The 23,235-nt window shown below is 46.4% G+C and overlaps 7 protein-coding genes across 8 annotated transcripts; 1 reads left to right on the top strand and 6 right to left on the bottom strand.

Annotated features, from left to right (window-relative positions):
- Positions 1 to 348: 348 nt before the first annotated feature.
- On the bottom strand, positions 349 to 4,446 carry LOC6575404 (THO complex subunit 3). Of its 2 annotated transcripts, XM_044007964.1 has the most exons (6): positions 4,245 to 4,446; positions 3,639 to 4,173; positions 2,308 to 3,581; positions 1,673 to 2,152; positions 809 to 1,051; positions 349 to 667 (listed from the first exon to the last, which is right to left on the bottom strand). In XM_044007964.1, exons 1-3 carry the CDS (start codon positions 4,332 to 4,334, stop codon positions 3,238 to 3,240), a joined length of 969 nt encoding a protein of 322 aa, XP_043863899.1. In that variant the 5' UTR covers positions 4,335 to 4,446; the 3' UTR covers positions 349 to 667; positions 809 to 1,051; positions 1,673 to 2,152; positions 2,308 to 3,237. The 2 variants fall into 2 exon arrangements, with proteins under 2 accessions (XP_043863899.1, XP_002001416.1); XM_002001380.4 differs by having other exon boundaries at positions 809 to 2,152.
- A 412-nt stretch (positions 4,447 to 4,858) lies between these two features.
- On the bottom strand, positions 4,859 to 5,958 carry LOC6575402 (vesicle transport protein SEC20). The gene is made up of 2 exons (XM_002001378.3): positions 5,738 to 5,958; positions 4,859 to 5,662 (listed from the first exon to the last, which is right to left on the bottom strand). Exons 1-2 carry the CDS (start codon positions 5,918 to 5,920, stop codon positions 5,060 to 5,062), a joined length of 786 nt encoding a protein of 261 aa, XP_002001414.3. The 5' UTR covers positions 5,921 to 5,958; the 3' UTR covers positions 4,859 to 5,059.
- Positions 5,959 to 5,969: 11 nt separating this feature from the next.
- On the top strand, positions 5,970 to 7,323 carry LOC6575401 (E3 ubiquitin-protein ligase complex slx8-rfp subunit slx8). The gene is made up of 4 exons (XM_002001377.4): positions 5,970 to 6,116; positions 6,172 to 6,427; positions 6,485 to 6,604; positions 6,700 to 7,323. Exons 1-4 carry the CDS (start codon positions 6,069 to 6,071, stop codon positions 7,158 to 7,160), a joined length of 885 nt encoding a protein of 294 aa, XP_002001413.1. The 5' UTR covers positions 5,970 to 6,068; the 3' UTR covers positions 7,161 to 7,323.
- A 315-nt stretch (positions 7,324 to 7,638) lies between these two features.
- On the bottom strand, positions 7,639 to 9,330 carry LOC6575400 (O-glucosyltransferase rumi). Its single transcript, XM_002001376.4, has 2 exons — positions 9,087 to 9,330; positions 7,639 to 9,020 (listed from the first exon to the last, which is right to left on the bottom strand). Exons 1-2 carry the CDS (start codon positions 9,211 to 9,213, stop codon positions 7,927 to 7,929), a joined length of 1,221 nt encoding a protein of 406 aa, XP_002001412.1. The 5' UTR covers positions 9,214 to 9,330; the 3' UTR covers positions 7,639 to 7,926.
- A 5,583-nt stretch (positions 9,331 to 14,913) lies between these two features.
- LOC6575399 (neprilysin-4) lies at positions 14,914 to 17,396 on the bottom strand. The gene has a single exon (XM_002001375.4). The coding sequence runs from the start codon at positions 17,356 to 17,358 to the stop codon at positions 15,064 to 15,066; it is 2,295 nt and encodes a 764-aa protein (XP_002001411.1). The 5' UTR covers positions 17,359 to 17,396; the 3' UTR covers positions 14,914 to 15,063.
- Positions 17,397 to 18,227: 831 nt separating this feature from the next.
- On the bottom strand, positions 18,228 to 20,385 carry LOC6575398 (neprilysin-4). The gene has a single exon (XM_002001374.4). It carries the CDS (start codon positions 20,372 to 20,374, stop codon positions 18,290 to 18,292), a length of 2,085 nt encoding a protein of 694 aa, XP_002001410.1. The 5' UTR covers positions 20,375 to 20,385; the 3' UTR covers positions 18,228 to 18,289.
- A 355-nt stretch (positions 20,386 to 20,740) lies between these two features.
- Positions 20,741 to 22,919, bottom strand: LOC6575397 (phosphate-regulating neutral endopeptidase PHEX). Its single transcript, XM_002001373.4, has one exon. The coding sequence runs from the start codon at positions 22,869 to 22,871 to the stop codon at positions 20,814 to 20,816; it is 2,058 nt and encodes a 685-aa protein (XP_002001409.1). The 5' UTR covers positions 22,872 to 22,919; the 3' UTR covers positions 20,741 to 20,813.
- Between the last annotated feature and the right edge of the window lie 316 nt (positions 22,920 to 23,235).

Below are 23,235 nucleotides of genomic sequence, written 5' to 3'. Positions count from 1 at the left end.
CAAACCCCTTAAAGTATATATATTCTTGATCTTCTGTCCGTCTGTCCGTCCGAATGAGTGCGTCGATCTCAGAAGTTATAAGAGCTAGAGAGCTGAAATTCGGCATGCATACTCGTCTGTACCATAGGCAGTACAAGTTTATCATATTTTTTCGATAACTCATCCGATAACTTGTTTATCGAGAATAACCGAAGTTTTGATTTTGTTTTTTCAGCCTAATTTGAACACTTTTAGACCTAGAGACCTCAGACTTACTATGTATATACATATAATGAATACAGACATTTTGTAATTTACAGATTTTTGATACCACGCCCCTTTGCCCCCAATTTGCAATACAATATAGACTTTTATTAAGTACATTCTGATTTAATTGATGTAAGCTCTTAGATAATTCCCGTTCGAAATGCAGCTAATTGACATTCGTAATCGGTTTTATCAAATTAAAAGATTATCATTCTGAATGAGCTTAGCCTGCTAGAACTTTTAAGGACGTTCCACCAAGACTGACCTCATCTCCAACCGGTGTCGAGTCACTTCTTGGGCTGGGGTCGGGCAAAGAAGACTTGGTTAGGACTAGGTAATTTTTTGAAATTCCTCCATCATCATTAGACCGTGCCTCTATTGGCACCAATCCCAATCCCAACAACACAATCGTATAGAAAATCTAGAGAAGTCATAAATAAATTGAATATAAGTATGCGGCGCACTATTTGAAAATACGAGACACTGAGACAGCAAGCACTACCAAAACACGAGTGTCTCGTTTAGCGTTTCAAATGCAGTGATTAAACAGTTAAATACTTACAGCTGGCTTCATTATTTCTGGTGAACTGTTCGATCGATTCACAGCTCAGCAAGTTTTATAGTCTTCGATGCGACAAATTCGAATTTGCCATGATTAATGAAATTAGGTTCTAAATTTCAATTTTCACAGCCAAAACGCCAGTGTCGAAGCGTTTCGAATGCATTCGTGCAGGCCTCTAGTATGCGCTATAGTTTATTAAACCGTTAAATACTTGTAATGTAATTAGGCGAGTTGCAGGTGAATCTAGGGAGAGTGTAGTAGAGTGTAGGGAAAATAAATAAATTGAAAACTTGGTACTCTATGCGAAAAATGCCTAGATAAATATGGAAATGTCTCTGATACTTGGCTTTGTGCTAGACTTTAAAGATATTTTATTATATTTTTTGGCCAGGCGATCCACCATTTGCTCTTGCCAAAAGGAGCATTTGTAGTACAACTTTCATTATGGTCTTCTACTCTTTCCGCTCTATTAACCTAGTCTTAGGCTTATATCTTTATAATAACTCTTTATGCAGATTTTTCAAACCATGGTCAAGCTTCGCCTTCTTCTGCCTGCTATACAAATTAAATATGAATATGAATTAATAAGCCCTATTTAGCCATTCAGAATGGGTGAACAGGGTATAACAATTAATTTCATTAAAATTATGTAAATACATATAAAATTCTGTTGGCTCGGTCTATCTCCATCTCAATCTGAATGTCCTTTGGAACTCAATTAAATTTGTTTCCTCGTGTAATCCATAGTTGTACAGCCTCTGAGGCCAATGAGTCCGAGCTGATTGTTTGCCATTATAAACGAGTTAACAAGCATGAAAAGGACGTGCTGTAATGCTCAAATGCCTAATTAATTAAAAAACTCACAATGAGCTGCAGAAATGCTGACAAAGCAACGGAACTGGAGGGCACTCGACCTGAAATTACACGACAACAAACAGTTCGAATAGAGGGGGCCACACAGGTATATACAGATGCACCGTTACACAGCTACACAGGTGCATACCAGCTAGTCGCTACGTAGGTCGAGCAGATGTGTGCACATATATCCCCGAGATATGACAGACATTTTTACTTGCAAGTTAGCAGATAAAACGGCAAAGACAAGCCAAGGGCCGAGAGCCACTATCGCCATAGGGCTGCAGGCTGGAAGCCAGTGGAACATTTCGCAAATTGCAAAGCTTTTTAATTACATGCCAGACCCTGAAATATAAGAAGCATTTGCTTTGCTCTGCTCCTGCGGTTTGCTGTTGCGGTTTGGGTCGTTGACTGATTGCAAATGCTCTTCAAGCGCGCCCATCAAGTGAAAGGGGTGTATTGGTTTTACGTCTACAAATGTTTGAGGAGCTGAAATTGGTAATGTAAAATTTAAAATGTAATATTAAAGTTATATTAAAGTTATATGGGATGTAAAAAAAAATTTAAAAAAAATAATAATTTCTATAAAAATTATATTTTATTAAATTGTTAAAAAATTTTCTTTTATTCTGTAAATATCTTACCTATGATGCAGTCAGCTATTCCCGATATTGACTATTCCATTTAATTTAACTTACTTCCAGCTTAGTTGTGAATGTGTATTATGCAGTCAGTTATGCCCGAGTGCAATTTGCCCACTAATTTCCGTATTCTATTTGTGTGTAGTAAAGCCCGAATAATTTGGTCATAATTAGCTTTTGCTTTGCTTCAATGTGGCATTTGGTTTTGCTCTTTAAAAATATAATACATATACATAATATAAGGTTATAACTATTGTCAAATCTGATGCAGCTGCAGTTAGACCTTATATGTTGGCTGTTTAGATATACGATTTTCCAGTATATATATACAAATATATTGTTGTATTATATGATATATGTATAAGCTATATATGTATATACATAAGCATCATTTTAATAGATTAAATGTAAGGAAAACCCAAATTTTTAATATTAGATTAACTGTTAACTGTTAAAGAATTTGATATAGATAGAATAGATAGATAGTGGAACTACTTTCACTGAAATATGTAAACGAAGCAGAAGACTTTAAAGTACATTTAGCTGTAGTAATTCAATATTATTGTAAAACAATATCAATTCTAGCAGTAAGTCTCTTAACTTTCAGTACTACATACACATACATATATACAATAGTGATTCGTATGGAAAAATTACATATTTATTTTACCTAAATTAATTGCTTAGTATAAAAGAGACGGGCCAACAAGTTCTCATCTAATACCTTTACAAAACATATATTGGCCGTAGAATCTCTCAAAAACATGACGGAGGTAAATCTAATTTCAGATTTGTTAAAAAATCATCGCAAAGGTCTAAACTGATTGTTGGTTAACAAATCCTGTTGGCCTGCTTTGAATTGAGAACACGTTTGGTTGTTAGGCGTGTTAAAGGTCTGCGAAATGCAACCAAATCGAACTTTAATTCCCGTGATTATTCCGGGAATCCGAATATCTTGACATTGCCAACATCGCGCCGCCGATCGCCGATGGTTTCCTTCTCGTCGCAGGCATAGGCCAGCAGATACTGCTTGGGATGCCACGCGACAGTGAAAGTGGAGGCGTCCACATGGATATCCGTGACTCGCTCGCCCGTCTCCGTGTACGCAATGTCGATGAGCAGATCCTCGCTGGCCGAGGCGATTAGCCGTTCGTCATGGCTGAAGGATATGGTGCGCACTGGCCACTCCAGTCGGCTGATCATGCGCAGGCAGGCCAGCTCGTTGGCGTCCCACAGGGAGACCTGCGCGTCCGCGGAGCCCGTGGCAAAGTATTTGCCTGAAATCAAATTCACTCAGTGTTTGCTTTTGACACCTATGCCTGTGCCGGGCTTACCTGTGGGCCCGAACTCAATGCATATGCAATTGGCGGGATGCGCCTTCAGCGTCATGTAGTGCTCCAGACTGGGATAGCTGAGCACGTGCATGCAGCCCATGCCGTTGGTCAGGAAGAACAAGTCGTTCGTATTGTTCCACGAGATCTCGTTCACCTCAAAGCTGAAGGGCTCCTCCACGCGGATCTTGTTGGTGCGCGTGTCGATGAAGGTGATCAGGTCCTCCTTGTTGCCCACGGCAATCGTCTTGCCATCGGGCGACCAGGCGATGTTGATGTTCTCGCCCTTTGTGTTGGTGACTGAGACGCATTTGCCCACTCGAATGTCCCAGATTCGCACGGTCTTATCGCCGCTCGCCGTGCTGAACTGGTCCGGATTCGTTTTATGCCAGCACAACTGATCCACGGAGGCTGTGTGGCCGCGGAACACATTGTTCTTCACAAAGCGATCCCGCTCCAGGGTATAGACAGCCACAGTCTTATCAAAGGAGCCCGATGCCAAGTGGCAGCCATTTGCATTCCAGCAAACCGAATGCACCTAAGGCGAATGCGAAGAAGAAGCAGATTGCAACACAATTCGAGGCATGCTGCGTGCATTGGCGGACTCACCTTTGACATATGCGGCCGCTGCTCGCGTATTTTGCTGTGAGATCGAAAGTAGGATTTCAGATCCTCAAATGTCTGCTCGCTGCGACTCATAATAAATATTTATCAAAACGCTTAATATCTCCCGGCAAACCAAACGAAAAGCAAACAAATTGTGCCAGTGCTGCCGCTGGCTGCTGTCAGCTGTGGCACGCCGGCTTGGCAGTGTTGTAAAACGTCGCAAATTGCTTTTGAATCAAATTCTGTTATCAGCCAGCAATAAATTTTGTTTTTAAATAGTGCAAGGTTATAGGAAGCCCATAAGTAGCACAGCATCCACTCGAATCAGCTCATTTCAAGTTAGTTCCGCAAAAAGTCAAAATGCGTGCTTTATTCATATATTTCATCATCTGTCTCTCTATGTTGACTCCCAGCACTGGCAGAACATTGTTCGATCAACTCTTCCAGAGCGAGCCAAGAGGAGGCTACTATTATCCCGCCGCCTCACCAGCCTATAGACAACCCCAGAGACCCAGAGGCAGAGCCCAGGAGAGATCCTACAAAGAGATTTGCCGCGTAGTCAACACGAATGGCTTCACAAATCCCGGCAATGTTCCCAGATGTCCGTACTAAACTCATCCAATCTCTGTATTTATTTAAGGAGGTAAACTTACAGTTGCGATTTGAAATAAATATATGTATATATACGTGCGTTTACAGTTAATAACTCTTAAAGTAGCAAAGCATTTTGCACCCTCATCTCGAATGATATCATATACCGACTATATTTATAAACTAGTTGCAAAATTCCGGCTGCTAGGCAGACACACCTCGACAATCTAGAACAGGCGCTTCTGCACTATGTAGAAGACGCAGGCCAGGAACAGGCAGAAGGCGAAGAAGAGCAGCATCTTGTCGGTGCACTCGCGCCTCCCGTACTTCTTCAGCAGCTTGCCGGACTGCGTGATGCTGCCGGCTGTGTTGTGCAGCTCGTCGCTGGTCGCCGCCACGTTCTGGGAGGAGGCGACCAGGGTCTCCAGCGTGACGGCGCTCTTCTGGGTGGTCTCCGACAGGTGTCGCGATATGGCCAGCATTTTCTCTGTGACGTCGTTCTCCTGCGTGACGAGGCTGCTGCGATTGTGCCGCGCGCCGCCTGTGGAGCGCTGCCTCAGGTCGCTCTCGCCTGTGATGGCCATCAGCTCCTCTCGATTGGCCTTCTCTATCTCCAGCATGGTGGAGACGTTGGCCTTGCGGAATGCCTGTAAAGTCTTCGAGAACTGCTCCCGATGTGTGTCCACCTCTGTGGCCAGTGCGGGATCGCCCATGTCCCTGGCCCAATCATCGAGCCGTTCGATATTCTTTCGTATCGCCGACAACTTGCCGCGTCCCGCCTCATTGAGCTCCTCCAGCTCGGCGATTGAGGATCTGCTGTTGAGTATGTCCTAAAGTGCGGATTATTTACATGGTTCATGTTTGTGTTTACGTTTATGTTTGTGTGCATAAAATTCATCGCTTGCCTGTATGATGGCCTTTGCCTGCAGATTGTTATCAATCAAGTCCTGCCGTATGGACTGAAGCGTGAACCTGTCCTTGTCCATTGCTGCGGTTCGCTTACTATTTTTCAATTTTTTTTGTTGTTTTTCTGCTACACACTCGAAGTATTGTTTTGATGTGACGTGTGGCATATCGATAGCTGGCATATCGCAGCTGACTCGTTTTTCAACACTCGAAGCGATGTCAGCGCCTATCGATAGACTGTCAACAGCTGCTTGTCGATAGATCTCTTTTTCTTTGGTGAGGCCGCCTAAATGTCTAAATCTTTTTTGAAATTTGCACAAGCCGAGCGACATGTCCAGCTTCTCAGATTTTTCACTTTCTGACTCGTTGACACCAGCGGTAAGTGTAGTGCTGAGAATTGGAAAAACTCATTATATTGCTGCACCAATTGCAGACATCTGCAGCCGTCGTAAGCTCGCCCATTTTCGGGCTAATGGAAAACTCTAGCCCCGAAAATACCGTAGAATCGAACTCTAGCCCCGAGAATACCATCGAGTCGAACATGACATCGGACAATTCCAGCTCCAGTTTCAATCGTTCGCCTCAGGAGGAGCCCTCGACAGACACATTAGACTTAACCGATGACGTCCTGCAGGAGGCAGCGGACGACTCATTTCAGCATGATCTAATTGAAGCCGAAATAGCGAGCAGTAAGTAGCCTACCTGGTTGAATATTTCAATTTTTGAAACATGTACAATTGTTTTAGTTCGCCTCTTCTGCGAGGAAGTGGATAATAATTTGACCCAGATTGGCCTGGGCCCAGTGGGCAGCAATTCAACACCTAGGAATCCATATGCTCGCCGTAATAATCGCTTAACGGGCAGCAGTAAGTGCAACTACAGTGAAGTCTCCCATGAGCGGACGATAACTAGGATTGCAAACCTTTGCTGTTTATTAATTTGTTTAATTTATAATTTACAGATGAGCCCGAAGAGGTTATTGATCTGTCCAATCTAGAGTTTATTCCACCTCGTCGCAGCGGAAGACCTCGCACTCCCGAGGCTGTTATCGATTTGTGCACTCCGGAGCCGTGCCGCCGTCTTCCGGCTTTCATCAATTTGGCGGACTCGAGCAATGAGCCCACAGCTGTCAATCGGCGTCGTCTATACGACAACAATCAGCCGGCGGCAGCTGCAGAGCCTGATGCTGGTGCCTCGAGTCCAAAGCGTGAATGCTTAGACCTAGACAAGTCGGACTCATTCCGTGAAGCCTACAAATGTCCCGTCTGCCTGGAATGCGTTCGCACGCGCGAGCCTTACTCGACCAAGTGCGGTCACATCTTCTGCAAGCACTGCATCGAAACAGCTATTGCTACCACCCACAAATGCCCGCTTTGCAATAAGCGCGCGACCAAGCGTTCGCTATTTCGTATTTATCTTTAGGTTCCGTACATTTTATGTTTATTTTACATTATAATTGCCTGTATTCGCGTATAATTTAGTTGTTAACGAATGGAATGTTCCTCCTCATAAAAAAAACATCACATTTACCCAGAACTAATATCATTCATTAAACTCAGCCCATCGCCATCATCAAACACACTAACCGAATCCACCAAAATTTCATTTGAAATAGTAAGCTTAAATTTTTTTTTATTCAGATCTGTGGTTCCACTTTATATGTTTTCGTGGAGTCAAATTAATGACCAGTTTGACTTAAAGTAGTATTGTTATCTAACCTTAAGAAACATAAGGCTATTAAGTTATCAATGGAGTAGAAAGGAATTGCACAAATTTTAATATTCAGTGCAAGTAATATTCCATGTACTCTAGATATTTATAACTAAGAATAGATGCTCCTGGTTTTCGTTTTCATTCACAATTATTTGTAGTGGAATGGAAGGAAATAAAAGAACAGAGATCATTTTCAAAAAATTCACGTCTTAAAATAGTGCCAAACTTATTTATTTCCAGTAAAATTGTTTTAAAAAGTAATATTGGCTTTTCTTTGTTATATATTGGAGGTATTTCAACTTATTAATACTTGAGATAGAATGGAATGGTACAAGAAAAAAATTTCTATGAACATTTTGGCTTTTCTCTTATGTATTATTGCATTTTGAGACGTTTCCTTATTTGTAAATGAGATAGAATGGATTGGAACATGTTAGAGTTTCTCCTGACGTGTATAAATCGCAAGTTTTAGATACTAGAGCTCATCTCTGCCGCCTCTGATGCGTCTCATTGTATTATCTGGTTTCACCTCATATTTCATCAGCTTTCCATAGCGTTTCAGAAGCTTGCGCCAATAGCACTGGACATCCTGCATCCTCAGGTGCTGAACAATGAATTCATGTCCTCTCTGGGCAATTTGCTGAGCCAGTTCATCGTGGCTCTTGAAGTAGTTGAGTATGTCCTCGTACTCCTCCTGACTGGGATAGCTGCGCAGTGGAACGTAATGGACCCAAGGCTGCAGCTGGTAATAGAAGAACTCCTGCCACTCGTCGCCGACGTGGAACACGAGGGATTCACAGAGGAACAGATGCTTCAGGCGAAAACTGGCCGCAACGCCGCGAAAGTTAAATAAATATTTATATTTGCAGTGATCCTCAAAGGAGACCTCGTTTGCTGGCGGCGCATCGAGGGTGTCCTTAGGCGATTTCCATGCCTGATTCTTGGTGTATTGCGCCTCCACCAGTTGAGGTTTTCGCCTGGACAGCAAAATCAACGAATCGCGCTCATCCGAAGTGCGTGAGCCGCGAAAGAATCCAATTTCCTTCTTCTCTCCCCATGGAATCGCTTTGGCAGCCTTTTTCAGTTTCTCACGCATCAAATCCCAGCGTCCAATGCCCGTGGGATGCAGCTTGGTGGCCGGACCACCCGCCCAGAAGGTCCAGGCGGGGTACATGATATCCAGATACTCTGTAGTCTTAGAGAACGAGAAAACGGGTCCCTTGTGCTGCCAGGACGAATGCAGCTGTGGATAGTCTCGAGTGTTGATCACTAAATCCATGTTCTTTAGCTCCGGCAGCAGCTGGAGCAGAAAGTGCTCGATGCCCTGACAGCGCGCCGGAAACATACAGTTATCCTCCCTGAACAACTGCTTCCCAAAGATTTTGTACCGCGTGCCATATTTGGCGGCGTCTTCGATCATCTTCCGGGTGAAACCTGTTGATTTGTATGGGGCCAGATCTCGCTTGATGCCTGCCGCGTAGCAGGTGCAATTGACGTCAGTTGCATCCGTAGTGCATGGCTGATAATTGGCTAAGGCCTTCTCTATGTTTCGAGTGAATTTATCAAATTCTAAAAATAAATATGAAAATATGAAAAGTACCTAAACTCGATGTAAACAAGACTGAGTTTACTTACTTGCATTCTGCTTCACTTCTATTTCTTCATTTTTAATACAGGTAGATTGCCCTGTTGCATCACATTGTGTCTCACATGTTGCCTGGCTTAAGGTTATTATGAAAATAATTAATAAAACATTGCTCATTCTTCGAATAAACAACTGGCCTGCCGCTTTGCGAAAACTTATCGATACCTGCGTGGCAACGCGAGCACAACCGTTCTGATTGCTGCAACTGCGACGCCGACTGAGAGACCGTTTCTCTGAGTTGCGTGAACTCGCGTACTGAAATCAACTACACTCTCAGCAGCTATCTCGCTCTGGTCACACTCACATTGTAACAGTTGGCAGTTGGAGTTTATTTATCGCAGTCATGTCGGGGTGTACACACTGGCCGCGATGAAGTAAAGAGAAACCAACACTACGTCGAAAGTTTGCGTATTAAATATATAAATTTTACACGACGAATTGCGGACGACATAAATTAATTGAACGACTTTTCTTGTTTGCGGTCGCCTTGTTCTACGTGTGGCATATAGTCAAATCGAAAACACGTCAAACGAATCAGGCGCGAGTGTATATTCATTCCATTGTCCATAATTTACATATGAATTTTGCAACAACAAAACATGAAACGAATCGAAGATTAAAGAGCAATCACAGTTGACATAACTGCAAACACACACACATGCAGAAGTAACTATTCAAAAGTAAATTATCGAACAGCGGAAGACACACGTAAAGAGAAAAGAAAATACATGAGAAGCAACAAAATCAACACAAAAATCGTAATTTTTGGCAACGAAACGAAGCTTAAACGAAACGTTCCCACATTGGAAAACTGCAAGAGCGGATTGGAATTCGCAACAACAAAGTGGGAGAGGCGAAGGCGTTGGCGTTGCCTTTGCCTTTGCCGTTAGCGTCAGCGCACTCAGCAGCAGCAGCAGCAGCAACAACAACAGCCCGCCAGATGTTTGTCGAGATAGTTGCCTAATACAATTCAATGCAAAAGAGGTAATTTCATCCAATCAACCTGTAGGTGCAACTTTGTATGTGTGTGTATGTGTGAATTGCTAACACATATGTGTGTCTGAATGTTTATTGTGTGCGTGTGTGTTGATGTGCCTTGCTAATTAGTATAAGGCTGTCTTTGGAGTTTTACTTTATATATTTTGTATTTAGCTATAAAAGAAACAAAAACAATTTCGTATTAGGCGTCTGCATCAATCATGTGTGTGTGTGATAGAGAGAGAGGGAACGAGGGGGGCTGCCACTGCTGTGATTTAATTTAATTCGCTGCCGCGTTTTGGTTGGCTTTGAGCTCAGCTTCCGTTCCGCTTTGATTCGTTTGTTCGCTTCTGGCAGCCGCTGTTTGATTTCTTTTGTGCTTTGGTGTCGCATTTGTTTTTATCACGTCTCTGTTTATCTTGTGTTTTCCATTTAACAGTATCTTGTCGACATTTTTTCCGAATCTCTTAAAAAAAATCATTTTCGAATTGTATTTTTCGCTCTCACGACTTTTACTATTTTTCGATATTGAAGATACAGTAAAAGCTGGCTTTATTGGACAGTTGTCTTATCTTATTGGCAGAGAGTGTGTAGAGTTTATTCAACTGTTATGCATGCAATATAAACATAAATAATATATTATGGATGTTTTCTTTTTTAATGCTACCCCAAACTCCATGCTCCAAAGAGATATTTTTATGGGCCTGCGCATTGAAAGTTTCTTGAAATTTCAGTTGATTGGTTGGAGGTATTCCCTATATGTATTACTCATTGATCAAACTACATCGTTTGTTTACTTGCACAAATTGCCCATTTATAACGCTAATTATATAAGCATACATATACTACGAGACGATCTGCTCTGATATTTGGCTTCCCGGTGCGCTAACAGTAACTGTAGCTTATCAGGTAGCCCGACTGTGTGTCACACAGAATGTTCCAATTTCATTGTTTTATTGCATGCACTCCCACCCAACGGGTGACTAAGAACTCGCTCTCTCCCTCTCTCTTTCCTTCTCTCTGCCGTTGCTCTGCACTTACATATGCGATTATGTTGGTCAAGTTATGCGCCTGGAGAGCAGGCGACGTCGCTGCTTATGCTGCCGCAGCGCCACAGCGAGTTGTGGAGCGAGCGTGAGTGCGAGTGCGAGCGCGAACGCCTCGATGAGTTACAAAGCAGCGGCCCACAGCGACGGTTGCGCGTCGCCCGTTTATTGGGTTTATTCGTTCGGACGGTCGTTGCGTTTATTCGATTATTTTCTTAGTTAAAAATAAAAACAAAAACAACAAGTTTATTGTTTAAACAAAGTGGTTGGTGTTCTTAGCGCATAAATAACATTTTATTATTTGCTTGCGGCCCGTATTGATTAATCAATGTGTGTGTATATGCAGGGCACAAGGCGCGTTTCGTTGTATTCACCACACCCGCAGTGCCCCTCGCTCTATCCCACCATAAGGCAACGTTTGCACTCTTTCTCTGCCTGTCTTTCGCTGTCATTTGCTCTCTCCGAGCGTGTTGAGAATTTCGTTTCCAGTGCGTAGTGGTAGTGCATTTCAACATTAATGCTAATCTATGGCAAGTGCCCAAGGAAAAGTTCGTGTGTGGCACACTGATTAATTTGCAAGTGTTTAGTATGTATATTCTTTAAACATACATACATATATACGTTTAAATTTAAATGTATACGTATGCATATTATCGCACAGTTCTATAAAAACTACGTGCTGGAGCTTTATCGATTCGAGAGTCATGTGTATATAATTGAAACAATGGCCAAGTGTGTTGCAAAGTGTTATTCGTAACGGAGTTCATTTGATTACGGTATATACATTCTTTAAGTAAGTGTGCATGCAGCTGAAAACGTAATTAATAAGAATTTCATTCACTAACTAAGTGGTTTTTTTATACAACCCCGTGGCAGTGGCAAAAAGTTGAATTTGTTTTGAAAAATCGATTTTTCTCTTTATCAAATATGTATGCGCGCTCTCTGGAGCTCTCTCGCCGACGCTCTCTCTCTCTCGCTGTCTCTCTTTCGCACCTTGACATGAACCAGCTGTTCGTTCGGCTGGGGTTCAGCTATGTCGCAATAGCTTTGCTGCCATCTAACCGGATCGAAACGGTGTTAATTTCAGTTCAATGAATTAATTATGCGTAACTTCAATATTTACATTTCGTTTTTCTGTTTTTCACAGATTTTTATTGGCTTCATGTAATTATTTTTCCAAGTGTAAATATTTATGCAAATATCTAAGGCCAAATAGAAGTTTCGCATTCGTATCCGAAATACGAATAATTGAATAACAAAATAAATTTCTTTATTCATTGTTTGCCAAACTCGAATGTAAAGTGTTTTCATACTTGAATATCCAGGCCATATATGAAGAGTCTGTGAGTTGTCATCGACGCCTACACACGAGGTGGATGTGTGTACATACATATGTGTATGTTTGATTGCACTGTACAACAAAATTTAATTTGATTTTTATGATAGATGAAAATATTGTGTTAGTGTTCCCAAGTTTATTCCTGTAGTTTTTCTGTATTGGGCTAGAATTGATGTCAAAGTAAACAAATTTACCCCGCCGGAAAACTATACGAACATCGAGCATCGCATAAAATCGTTTCACTCCCTGAACGAGTACAAGAGTCTTTGGAATCATGTCATATCCCTTGATTTCTTCTACAAGAGTTCTTGTAGTCTAGTGTGAAGTATTCGTAACTTTAAAAGTATGTCCCATAACAGATAGCTCATTTTGTTTAGTATCATATTTGTAGATAACGCTACTTGTTCATCATTTAGGATTAATGAACTCTGGTAGCAAACCCATTTAGCACTTGATCAGAGCTGCAACCAGAAGCGCCCCTGTCATTAGAAATAAATGTAAAACATTCTCGCATTGGGGTCAAAGATGTGTAAATCAAATAACGTATTATACATAATGCCAAGATAGCAAACTCAAGTGGCTGCGCTCGCCCCAACAGCGAGCACGAAGCAGACAAATATCACTCCGAGGAGGGATCATTGGGGTATCTATCTATGTGCAGAGGGGCTCTGGCTCTGTCGGAAACTGGGTCATCTGCTGCTGAGAAACTTACGCATGGGGTTTGTTTGATTTATTTGAGGCTTTGTCTACTTGATTTATCTGAAGAGCCCGGGAGACTATTTTATTTCTGCTCCATGCACCTTTCGTATTGTTAGCTGAAAAAAGTGACTCAGGTGCTGGCACAATCACTTGTTGGCATTTCCAGCTGCTTTTCAATAGATTTTCTCTGTAATATTGATGCAGCTGAAATTATTAAATGTCAACGGATATTATTTAACATTACGATTTCAAGTTATGGAATTTTTGTTTGATTTGCTTTTGTTCTTGAGAAAACATTGCATATGGTGGTCGAGTCGACTTGATTCAATCTGCTCTTGTTTCCAGAATCCGTCCGAGGGAAGCAATGAAAGTCGATAACAAACTTCAAATGAATATAGATTAAAGAGTAAACAAATTTAGTATATAGACACTCCAATACCCTATTCTCATCGAACAGCTGTATCGGTTGAAAGTATTTATCAGTCGAGCACTCTCGCTTCGAGTATTCTTTCTTTTCATATGATTCACACAAGTTGTTATAAATAATTGGATTCCATATTGTTTATCCATTCGTAATTCAATACTGTGGCAACAGAGTTTTTTTCTGCTTTTGTTTTAGTGTAAAGAACTCAGATACGCTCACACACAGTTTTATTTAAAACATAAACCCAAACACATATATACATATGTATGTATATATGTAACATAATATATTTCTATCTTTTCTTTAAATCGACTGTTCTAAATGACTTATATTGCTCGATTAAAAGGTAAATTGATAAAGAACCGTTGCTCATATCAGAGAACATTGCAAACTTGTTAAATTTGAGTAGGTCCGTTGCTTTCCCCCATATGTTTTCTTGTTCTCTTTTGTTATACAATCCATATTCAATCCTTTATAAGACGGAAGTACGTGAGTCACAAAAGAAGCAAAACGATTTCAATAGTCGCCATTCAAGTCATCGATTGTCAGTTGAAGGTCAACAACGACCCACATACGCAGTTTCTCTCCCACTACATAAGCACATGTGTGCCTGGTGTATTTATATATCTGTCTTATATATATAGAGATATATTGATATACATGCACATAGCTCAATATTGTTTTTTCTGCATTCATCTTGGCTGGCGGTGCGTGTTCAAGTGCTTGATTCAGCTTTGAAACCGAATCGTATGCTACGCTCAACTGCGCCTCCATCGACGTTGACATAGTTATATACACGTGTATATATGTATTTATATATATGTGAACATATGTATATGTTGGCTGTATGTAAGACCCATCGCTTTTCTTGTCACACCCTAAAAATTTATTATATTTATGTTGAAAAAGTCTTTTCGTATTTGCTGACATAAATATTGAGTTATGAAATAAAATTTCGATATATTCCCATAGATCATTTCCACTGATATACTTCACGTCTTACCCATCTTATTTGTAAAATCTATCTTGTGAAAATAAGACGATAAACTAGAAATACTTATGGAATCTTGAGATACTGCTGCCTAAAATGGGAGCGGGTATATTGGCTTTGCATAAATATTTCTCTTCATATATATGAAGACAAGCTAGAGATTAGACTAAATTATATCAACGTATCTAAGTCTCAACAATCAGAAAATATTCGCATTTTTAGAAGTTTAGTTGCCTTTGAGACTGGGACGAGTATTTCGCAGTCGGGTCTTATTTGTTCCATACTCACTTCCGGCTACACCCTAGAAAATCCATTAAATTCAAGTAAAAGACGAATTCAATTAGCCTAAACATCTGTGTATTTGCTGTATACTCTATTAACTAGATATAATGAGCATGAATGGATTATACATACTATTCGATATTATTGCCTAGCAGAGACTTTATACACTAGACACTCCAGCTTCAACTGCAACTATCTTAGGTTGAGCTTAGAATATCAAGCATTTATTGCCGCTGTTCATGTTGGTGCCCAGAGGGCAATTGAACTCCTTGCCGAATTCCTCCGAGTTGCTCAGTGGCCCATTGACATCCCAACGCTGTGGCGTGTGCTGGAGGAGCGGCATGGCCTCTGAGGGGGGCTCCTCGTTCTGCTTGGCCCAGCAGCGCAGCTGGGCGAAGTAGATGAAGAATAGCTGAGTGTTGGTGAAGTTCAGCTCGGGCAGTGTTTCGCGTATGAGCAAAGGAATCATCTTGGAGTCGATCTGTTCCAACCAGCTCAAGTACGCATTGAAGGCCACGTTGAGAGCGCCAGTCTCGGCTATGATTTCCCTCAGTCTCGTGGCGTTGCGAAATTCGCTGGGCTGATCCGACAAGTAGTTGCTGTACTGAGCTCGCTGGCATTCGGTGACATTGCGATAGCCAGACATGGTTAGTTCGTTCCAGGGCGCCGTCGCTTGCGGATGTCTGTTCCAGCCCTCGTCATCGAAGGCCTGCAGCAGTGCCGCGGCCAGGCGTTGCCCGAGCAGGGCATACCTCAAGGCCTTCGGGTAGTAGTGACTGTAGTAGGGCGCCTGCATGAGGCCCCAGCCGACGAGCACCGCCTGCTGGCGCGGCTCCACCGCCGCTCGCACCTCGAAGGCGTTGAGCGAGTTCTCCGTCAACTGCCCGAAGTCGTTGCCGCGCAGCTGATTCAGATACTCGCGTGAATTGTAGCGCAGTGTCGTCTCCAGCTTGTGCCAGTAGTCCTCGTTCTTCTGGAAGTGCAGGCCCGATAGGTCGACGCCCTGATAGTCCGGGAACTGTGTGTGGTACTGGGATAGTCGGGTGCGGGCTGTGCGCCGGTCGCTGTCGTCCAGCCACTCGACCCGGAGCTGCTGATCGAAGGCCTTGACGAGGTCACTGAACACATCCTCCATGTCGTGCTGCACGTCGTCGCGCTGCACGTGCCTCTGGTACATGTCGCCCAGCACCTGGGGGAAGAGTCGCTGCATGACGCGCACGCATTGGCGGGGACGCATCATCGCCTGCTCCTCGGGCGGCTGGTTGAGCTCGAACAGAGCTCGGTACAGAATGTAGCTCGAAATGGTCACCTGGTTGTTGCTCTTCGCAGTGCGCGCCAGGTGGGCCAGGTAGCTGGGGGAGCGCAGGTAGACGTAGTCCGGATAACCGGTCTCCACAATACTCTCCACGAAGAGCTTAAAGTCCAGCCAGGTGCCCATTTTGGTGGTCAGCTCGACCAGCTTCATGCGCGGGTACTGCGGACTGCCGCCAGGCTGCTGCTGGCGCAGTCGCTCCTGCCCGACGCGCGAACGTCCGCTGTAGACGGGCGGGACCTCCGGACTGCTGGCCTCCACTGGAGGCAGTGTCTCCTGCTCGCGCATGCGCTTGCACAGCTCGAACTCGAAGCGAATGATGTCGCCGCCGAAGCGCGCCGCCTCGCCGCTCTCCATTTCGAACCAATCCCGCATGTTGTCCGCCACCTGCTGCTGGATCTGCTCGTAGACCTCGTCGCGCACGTTCGCCTGCCGCGTGGCGAGTGCGTTGCAGTGCTCCGCCGGAATGATGGTCAGCCGAGGCTCGCCCAGGTAGACACTGTTGCCGCTCATCTGCTGCAGATTGAGATCGATATCGAATCCGATCAGTATGTCCAGCCCATAGTTGCGCCGCAGCGAGGCGAGCATTTGCAGCCAGTGGTAGTCGTGTTTCCAATGGGAGTTCGCCACATTCCGCAGCCCGCCGTGCTCCCGCAGGACCTTCATCAGGAATTGGCGGCGCTCCGCCGCATTGGCCTCCACGGCCACGCAGGAGTCGTAGAAGCTGCGCACCTTCCGCACATTCGCAGCGCTCACCGGACTCAGGTCGTTGGCCGACAGGGGAAGAGTCAGCAGCTGCTGCAGTTGCTCCACGATGCGGGCCTCCATCAAGTGCTGCGCCGTTATCAACTCACCTTCGCGCAGCTGACGCGTGTGATAACGGCCCCAGTTGCCGCAGGCGTACTCGTAGAAGTCGGCGCAGGGATCTGAGCTCAGGTTCATATACTTGAGCATATCTCTGGACATGCTCTGGCGTATTCTCTGCTCCTGGCGACTGTCCACAATGTTGTTGCTGTTGCTGTGGCTATTGCTGTGGCCGTGCCCGTGAATGTGCATGGCAGCAGCAGCAGCAGCGCCGCCCCGATTCGTGTTGATGTTGTTGTACCTGTACGTGGGTCCAGCTCCAGAAGCTGTCCTGGCCAGCTGAAGCAGGCAGAGCGCAAAAATCTGTGCAAATCGTGTAGTTCTCATTTTAGCGTTCTAGAATCAACTGAGCCAGCTCCAGCTCTGTTTGATGGATTGATAAGCATTGCTTAGTCGTATAAATTTTCCGCTCATGAACTTGACGAATTGGGGTCAAGTGTGCGCTCAATGTACTCCCGGTTCTGGTTCCTGGGGTTATCGCCAAAGAGACGAGCGCTTCGAAAGCCAAAGAGAAGCAAACAAACGTCGACCTCGCACGTCGCTGGCTCTCAATGAATGTAACTGTTATCGAAAGCGAGAATCAATCAGATCTATCGTTTGTTGGGGCGGCTTGTGCGTCCGTCAGTCGTTCTGCTATGTGTTCTTGATTACTTAGTGCATTAAAAATTTTGTCATTTGCTTTAGATAAATTATGCCAGATTAAATCAATCGATAAATATCGATATCAGCAAAGCTTGAAGAACCTTAAAGCTAGATATATCAAATGTATATAATTTGGTTGCGAATGCAAAGATAAATCATAAGACATTTTGAAGAACAATTAATTACAAATATCGATAAATATCGATAGCTTGAAGAATATTTAAGATGCAGAGATCCAATGTTTTAATAAGAATTCGTTTTGAATGCATGGATAAAACCTCCATATTTTCTACATATATTTTGAATCGAACTCCTTTTCAAATATTAAAGATTAGAGATTCAAGTTCTCAAAAATGTTTACAGTTCAATCGTGTAGAATCCAAGTTCAGCTAAACAAATTCTCATGTTGTGGGAAGGCCAAGCGCAAGCGCTGATAATGCATATAGCAGAAACCTGGAACAGATTGTAACAACTCAATTCAGAGTTCAGGGTATTTACTAGTCGAGCACTTCCTGTTGCTTGCTAAATGGGTATTGATAGAAAATGATGAGAAATTGAGTGGGTAAAAAATACTTTATTAAAGGCGCATTTATAAAGGTATATCAGGTAAGCTAGCTCAGTAGATGACACACTTGTCGAATGGATTCATTGGTGATCCAGGTGGGCAGTGGAATTCACGTGCGAATTCGGCCAAGTTGCGCAACGGTCCATTCACTGCCAAGCGGGTCCAGCTGTGCGTCTGCCTGGCGCTGTACGTGAGCGTGGGCCATAGCTGGGGCCATGGCTGGCGCTGTTCCCTGTCCCTGGGCTGGCAGTGCTGCTGGGCAAAGGAGAGGAAGAAGAGCGCCGTGTTGGAGTAGTTGAGGCCAGGCAGAGTCTCCTTGGAGAGCCGGACGAAGTCGTTGTTGGGCGCCTGCAGACTCAGCCAGTTGAGGTAGGCATTGAAGGCGATATTTAAGGCGGCGCTGTCATTTATCAGCTGCTTCGTTGCGGTCTCGTTGCGCTGCAGGTACTCCTCGACCTGGCGAGCGAAGCATTCACTGCGGTTGTGATACCTCCAGGCGGTCAGTCTGTCCCAGTTGTCGTGCTCGAGCAAGCCCGTCGACCAGTGCAGCTCATCGAAGGCGGAGACCAGCGGACGGGCTAGGCTAACGCCGAGCGTGCCGTAGCGCTGGGCGTGGCCGTAGCGCTCGTCGTACTCCGGGGGCTGTAGCAGCGCCCAGCCCATTTCCAGACGCCGCTGCAGCGGCCGATAGACCACGCGTGTCTCGTACGCCTCAACTGGATCAGTGGGCAGGGGCAGGTTCTCTTCGGCCTCCCGCTTCTGCTGCTGCAGCTGCACTTGCTCCATGAGCTGTCGCAGATTGTGCCAGTAGTTGTGGCGCTCGAACTGAAGCTTCAGTATCAGCGGCTGCTCATAGCTGGGCATTGACAGCTGCAGTAGACTCAGCTTGCGCTGGGCGATGCGTCGACTGCCCTCCTCCAGCCACTCGGCGCTGACGCTATGCTTGAGTGATTCCTTCAGGTGGTCGTAGAGCTGCAGCAGCTGCTGTTGCTTCGACTCCTCCAGGGCGTAGCGCGCCGCATAGAGCTCGCCCAGCGCTCTGGGCAGCAGTTGCCTAACTCTGTCCAAGCAGAGGGCCGGCCTGTGCTCCGGCGTATCCCCGAGCGGAAATGTCAACGCGGCGACTGCCCGATATATTATGTAATTGGCTATTTGAGTGCCGTTGCGTGTGCCCAGCGTGCGCCGCAGCTGACGGTAATAGCTCGGCGCTGCCATGTAGACGGGCCTGAAGACCGTTTGCTCATAGACGTTCGTCACGTAGGTCTCGAAATCCAGGCCGAACAGCTGCCCCAGTTCCGCCAGAGTCTTGCGCGTGAAGTTGGTCGAGTACAGATGCAGCTCAGCATCCCATGGCTCGAGGCCTTGCATCCCGTCGCATAGCTCGAGCTCGAAGCTAATTATCTCGGCTGCCAATCGAGCCGACTCCTCATTGCCCATGGCCAGCCAGGTCCGCAGCTGCTCCGTCACCTGGCGCTCGAGCTCCCCATAGGCCGCATCGAGTCTATTGAGACGACGCTTGCTGCACAGCTCGCTGGGTATCAGAGTCGAGGGCTCGCTGAGGTAGATGCTGTTCTCCTGCACGCTGGCGTAATTGTAGCTAACACGCAGTCCAATCAAGATGTCCATGCCGTAGTGCCGTCTTAATTTTCCAGCTACCTGCGCCCAATTATAGTCCCGATTATACGCGCTCCACTTGGCGCCTGGCACCGCCGGAAAGCCGCCATTCTGCTGTATGAACTCGCTGAGGAAGACCTGCTGCTGGCTGCGCTGCGCCTCGGCAATCAGGCACGATTGATAAAACTCCTTGGCCTGGCGCACTAGCCCACTGTCCTTGCGGTGCATGGACTCCTCCAGCAGGCGCTGCAGCTCCGCACTGATGCGATGCTCGACCCTCAGCTGCGGCGTCGCCTCTGTCTCCCAATTGCCGCAGGCGTACTCGTAAAAGTCTGTGCAGGGATTGGCGCGCAGATTGACATGGCGACGCATCTCTTGCGCCTTGCTCTGGCGCACCGTCTCCTCCGTCTGATAGACCCGCTGAAAGCCAACGCTATCATCGCCAGGTGCTTGACCAGCTGCAGCAAGCAGCAGCATCAGCGCCAGCGCGAGCAGAACCGTTGTATAGCCAGACTCTAACATGCTGCTGCATCTTTGAGTTGCTCTCAACTACTACCGACAACGCTCGCCGCAGAGCTCGGCCTCAAACAGAGTCTGATAAGAGCGCCGTAGTTCATGCCGAGGTTATCATGGGGAGCGGGAGAGCAAACACGACGAAATGTGCTGAGCGAGAGGCAACAAAGTCTGAGCAGACTAATAAATAGATACCCTGTGTTACTTAACAGGTCTATAGCTTTTAGAGTTTACGAGATATCTTATTTGAGAAAGAGAGAGAGAAAGAGAGAGACGATCAGGTTGGCAAACATCTTCAATATGCCCTCTCTTCCCTATAAAATCAAGAAGAGTCTAAAATGTGCATAGCTTTATTGTAATTTTAGTACATATATATATTAATATGTGGACGTATGTGTACGTGTGTGTGTGTGTGTGTGTATAGAAAAATGATGTCTGGGCAAACATTTTAATAGAGTGCGCACTTGAAGCGAGCGTTGAGCTTATCGCTTTTGGAGCAGCTGAAGGCCTGTGCAAACTGCTCAGAGTTGGAAAGAGCCGTATTTACGCGGAACGGCTCTGGTAGCTCCTCGTAGAGCTCCACGGACTCGGGATAGTCGGAGCAGTAAAGCTGAGCATAGGCCAAGAAGAAGAGCTCATTCTCTGTGTGTTCGAGCAGGGGCAGACGTTCGCGTTGATAAGTTGCCGATGTTTCAGCCGAGTTCCTCAGCCACTTGGAGTAGGCGCGATAGGCGATGCTTAGGGCGCCGTTATCGGCCACGATTCGACTGAGCAGTCCCTTGTCCTGGACGGGCTTGTCTCTGAACTGGACAAAGACGGCGTATTGCTCCTGGAAGCACTGGGCGCGACGCAAGTAGGAAGTCTCCGAGGTGAGGTCCCACCAGTTGTTGCGATAGCCGTGTCGATCGTAGCGCCGACCCACGTCGTCGAAGCCGTGGAGCATTTGGCGGGCCAGCAGCACACCGATGGTGCCGTACTTCAGGGCATTTGGGTAGACGGGATCCCAGAAGAAGCGGGCCTGCAGGAAGGTGATCGGGATCTGCATCTTGTTGGTGGTCAGCTCGTAGTGCGGCACCTTGTACACCTTGTCCGTCAGCCGCGGCTCCTCGACGAGTTTCGCCAGATGTCGCTGGGTGCGCCATTGCAGAACCTTGACCAGGTTCGCATAGAACTGATCCTGGTGCAGATTCAAGCCGTGCATTTGTCGTATCAGCTGGGTGTCGTCGTGGTTGCGGAATTGCAGCTCCAGGGCCTCCAGCTTGGCAATGGCCTTCTGCCGGGTCTCGAGCGTCAGCCAGTGGAGATTGGTGGATGCCTGCAGATCCTCGCGGAAGACGCGCTTGATGTCCGCCCAGGTGGACTGCAGCTCGTTGATCATCTGCATGTTGTTGAAGTTGCGATGGAAGAGGCTCTCCAGGTGCTGTGGGAAGTACTGGCGCACCAGCTGCACACACCAGATGCCCGGCTGAGCGTTGAGCGGCACGCGTGCCTGGTCGAGCGTGTCCAGGGCACGCCAGATCGTGTAGTTGGCCAGGTGGAGCTTTGGCGTGTTTCGTATCACATCCACGAGGTTGGACATGTAGTCCTCCGGCGTCTCGTACAGATCCACGTACAGGGTGTCGTTGTAGATCATCTGCAAGTAGCGGCTCACGTCCACGTAGCTGCCGTAGGCCGCCTTCATCTCGGCCGCTGTGCGGAGACGCGTTGTCTGCTCCAGCGTGAGCGCCGGATTGTGGGGCAAGCCCTTGGCCAGCTGCTGCTCGATCTGCAGCACCTGGGCGGCGACCTCGTGCTGCCAGCGCTCCGATTGCTGTGGGAAGTAGCCCTCGAGCTTCTGGCGAATGGCCTCCTCGTAGCGCTCGCGTGCCTCGTGGAAAGCCGAGTCCAGGTACTGACGGCGTTGGCCCAGGGGCAGCTGGGGCGCGCCGATCTTGAGCCGATGCATGTTCTCCTCCTTGTAGTCGAGCACCACGTCCAGGCCAATGAATATATTGACGCCCAGGCGCCGCTTGAGCATGGCCACCGCCTGCAGCCAATCGTACTCGTAGTAGTACCACGACGGCACTCGAATCTCTGGCCAGCCGCCGCGGAAGTCGGTCACCTGCAGCAGAGCCTCCAGCGCCGAGCGCGTGTCGTTCGCCTGGGCGTGGCAGGAGACGTAGAATCGCTTCAGCACGCGATCGGCGCTGCTGTCGGCACTCGTCTTGCTGCTCTTCAGCATGTCCGCGCTCTTGCGCACGAACAGCTCCTGCAGCTCCTCGAGGTAGTTCGTCTTCTTGTTGTGCAGCCGCGCGGGATGCAGGCGCGGCCAATTGCCGCAGGCAAAGTTGTAGAAGTTCTCGCACGGCCTCGGCTCGCCCGTGCTCAGGTAGGCCTTGATGTGCGCTGCCTTGGCCAGGCGCAGTATGTCCGTCGTGTAGTTGTTCGCCGCAGGATACGCCCCGGTAGTGCTCCAGGCCAGCGTCAGTAGCGCCACGCCCACCAGCAGCTGCTTGCTAAGATCCATTCTCGTATTGCTGATGCGCTCCGTTTAGTTGCTGATAGAAAACTAAGCTCGAATTGAGCTTTGCGTCGATTTTTGACTTGGGGCGGCGGCGACAACTGCTTATCGTCGACCGCCTCGCCAGCCCCCCTTGCCTCGTCAGTCTCGTCAGTTTGCTCGCTTGATTAATTAATTAGCTTTATTAACCGTTGCAACAAATTTTTTGCTCTCCATTTTAATAACCCCGCTGACCCAATTCATTTCGCTGTTCCTCTCTCACTCTCACTTGATCGGGCCGGGCAGCATCACTGTTTTTGTTTGTTTATTATTTTTGTTCGTTGGCTCTCGCGCACTTGACCCACAAGGTAGTATGTGGTGTTTACCCTGT

Source organism: Drosophila mojavensis, unplaced genomic scaffold (assembly GCF_018153725.1).
Source record: "Drosophila mojavensis isolate 15081-1352.22 unplaced genomic scaffold, ASM1815372v1 contig_231, whole genome shotgun sequence".
Classification (NCBI taxonomy): domain Eukaryota; kingdom Metazoa; phylum Arthropoda; class Insecta; order Diptera; family Drosophilidae; genus Drosophila; species Drosophila mojavensis.
Note: the sequence above shows the minus strand (reverse complement) of the source record. Positions and strands in the feature narration are given on the sequence as shown.

Excerpts from the sequence above, each read along its gene's own strand:
- LOC6575404 (XM_002001380.4), bottom strand. The coding sequence starts at position 4,334 with ATGAGTCGCAGCGAGCAGACATTTGAGGATCTGAAATCCTACTTTCGA. Across the intron at positions 4,174-4,244 it reads AGCGGCCGCATATGTCAAAG|GTGCATTCGGTTTGCTGGAA; the intron begins GTGAGTCCGCCA and ends CATTCGCCTTAG. Across the intron at positions 3,582-3,638 it reads CATTGAGTTCGGGCCCACAG|GCAAATACTTTGCCACGGGC; the intron begins GTAAGCCCGGCA and ends ATTTGATTTCAG.
- LOC6575402 (XM_002001378.3), bottom strand. The coding sequence starts at position 5,920 with ATGCCAGCTATCGATATGCCACACGTCACATCAAAACAATACTTCGAG. Across the intron at positions 5,663-5,737 it reads AGGCAAAGGCCATCATACAG|GACATACTCAACAGCAGATC; the intron begins GCAAGCGATGAA and ends TCCGCACTTTAG.
- LOC6575401 (XM_002001377.4), top strand. The coding sequence starts at position 6,069 with ATGTCCAGCTTCTCAGATTTTTCACTTTCTGACTCGTTGACACCAGCG. Across the intron at positions 6,428-6,484 it reads TGAAGCCGAAATAGCGAGCA|TTCGCCTCTTCTGCGAGGAA; the intron begins GTAAGTAGCCTA and ends CAATTGTTTTAG. Across the intron at positions 6,605-6,699 it reads TAATCGCTTAACGGGCAGCA|ATGAGCCCGAAGAGGTTATT; the intron begins GTAAGTGCAACT and ends TATAATTTACAG.
- LOC6575400 (XM_002001376.4), bottom strand. The coding sequence starts at position 9,213 with ATGAGCAATGTTTTATTAATTATTTTCATAATAACCTTAAGCCAGGCA. Across the intron at positions 9,021-9,086 it reads AGAAGTGAAGCAGAATGCAA|AATTTGATAAATTCACTCGA; the intron begins GTAAGTAAACTC and ends ATTTATTTTTAG.
- LOC6575399 (XM_002001375.4), bottom strand. The coding sequence starts at position 17,358 with ATGAGAACTACACGATTTGCACAGATTTTTGCGCTCTGCCTGCTTCAG.
- LOC6575398 (XM_002001374.4), bottom strand. The coding sequence starts at position 20,374 with ATGTTAGAGTCTGGCTATACAACGGTTCTGCTCGCGCTGGCGCTGATG.
- LOC6575397 (XM_002001373.4), bottom strand. The coding sequence starts at position 22,871 with ATGGATCTTAGCAAGCAGCTGCTGGTGGGCGTGGCGCTACTGACGCTG.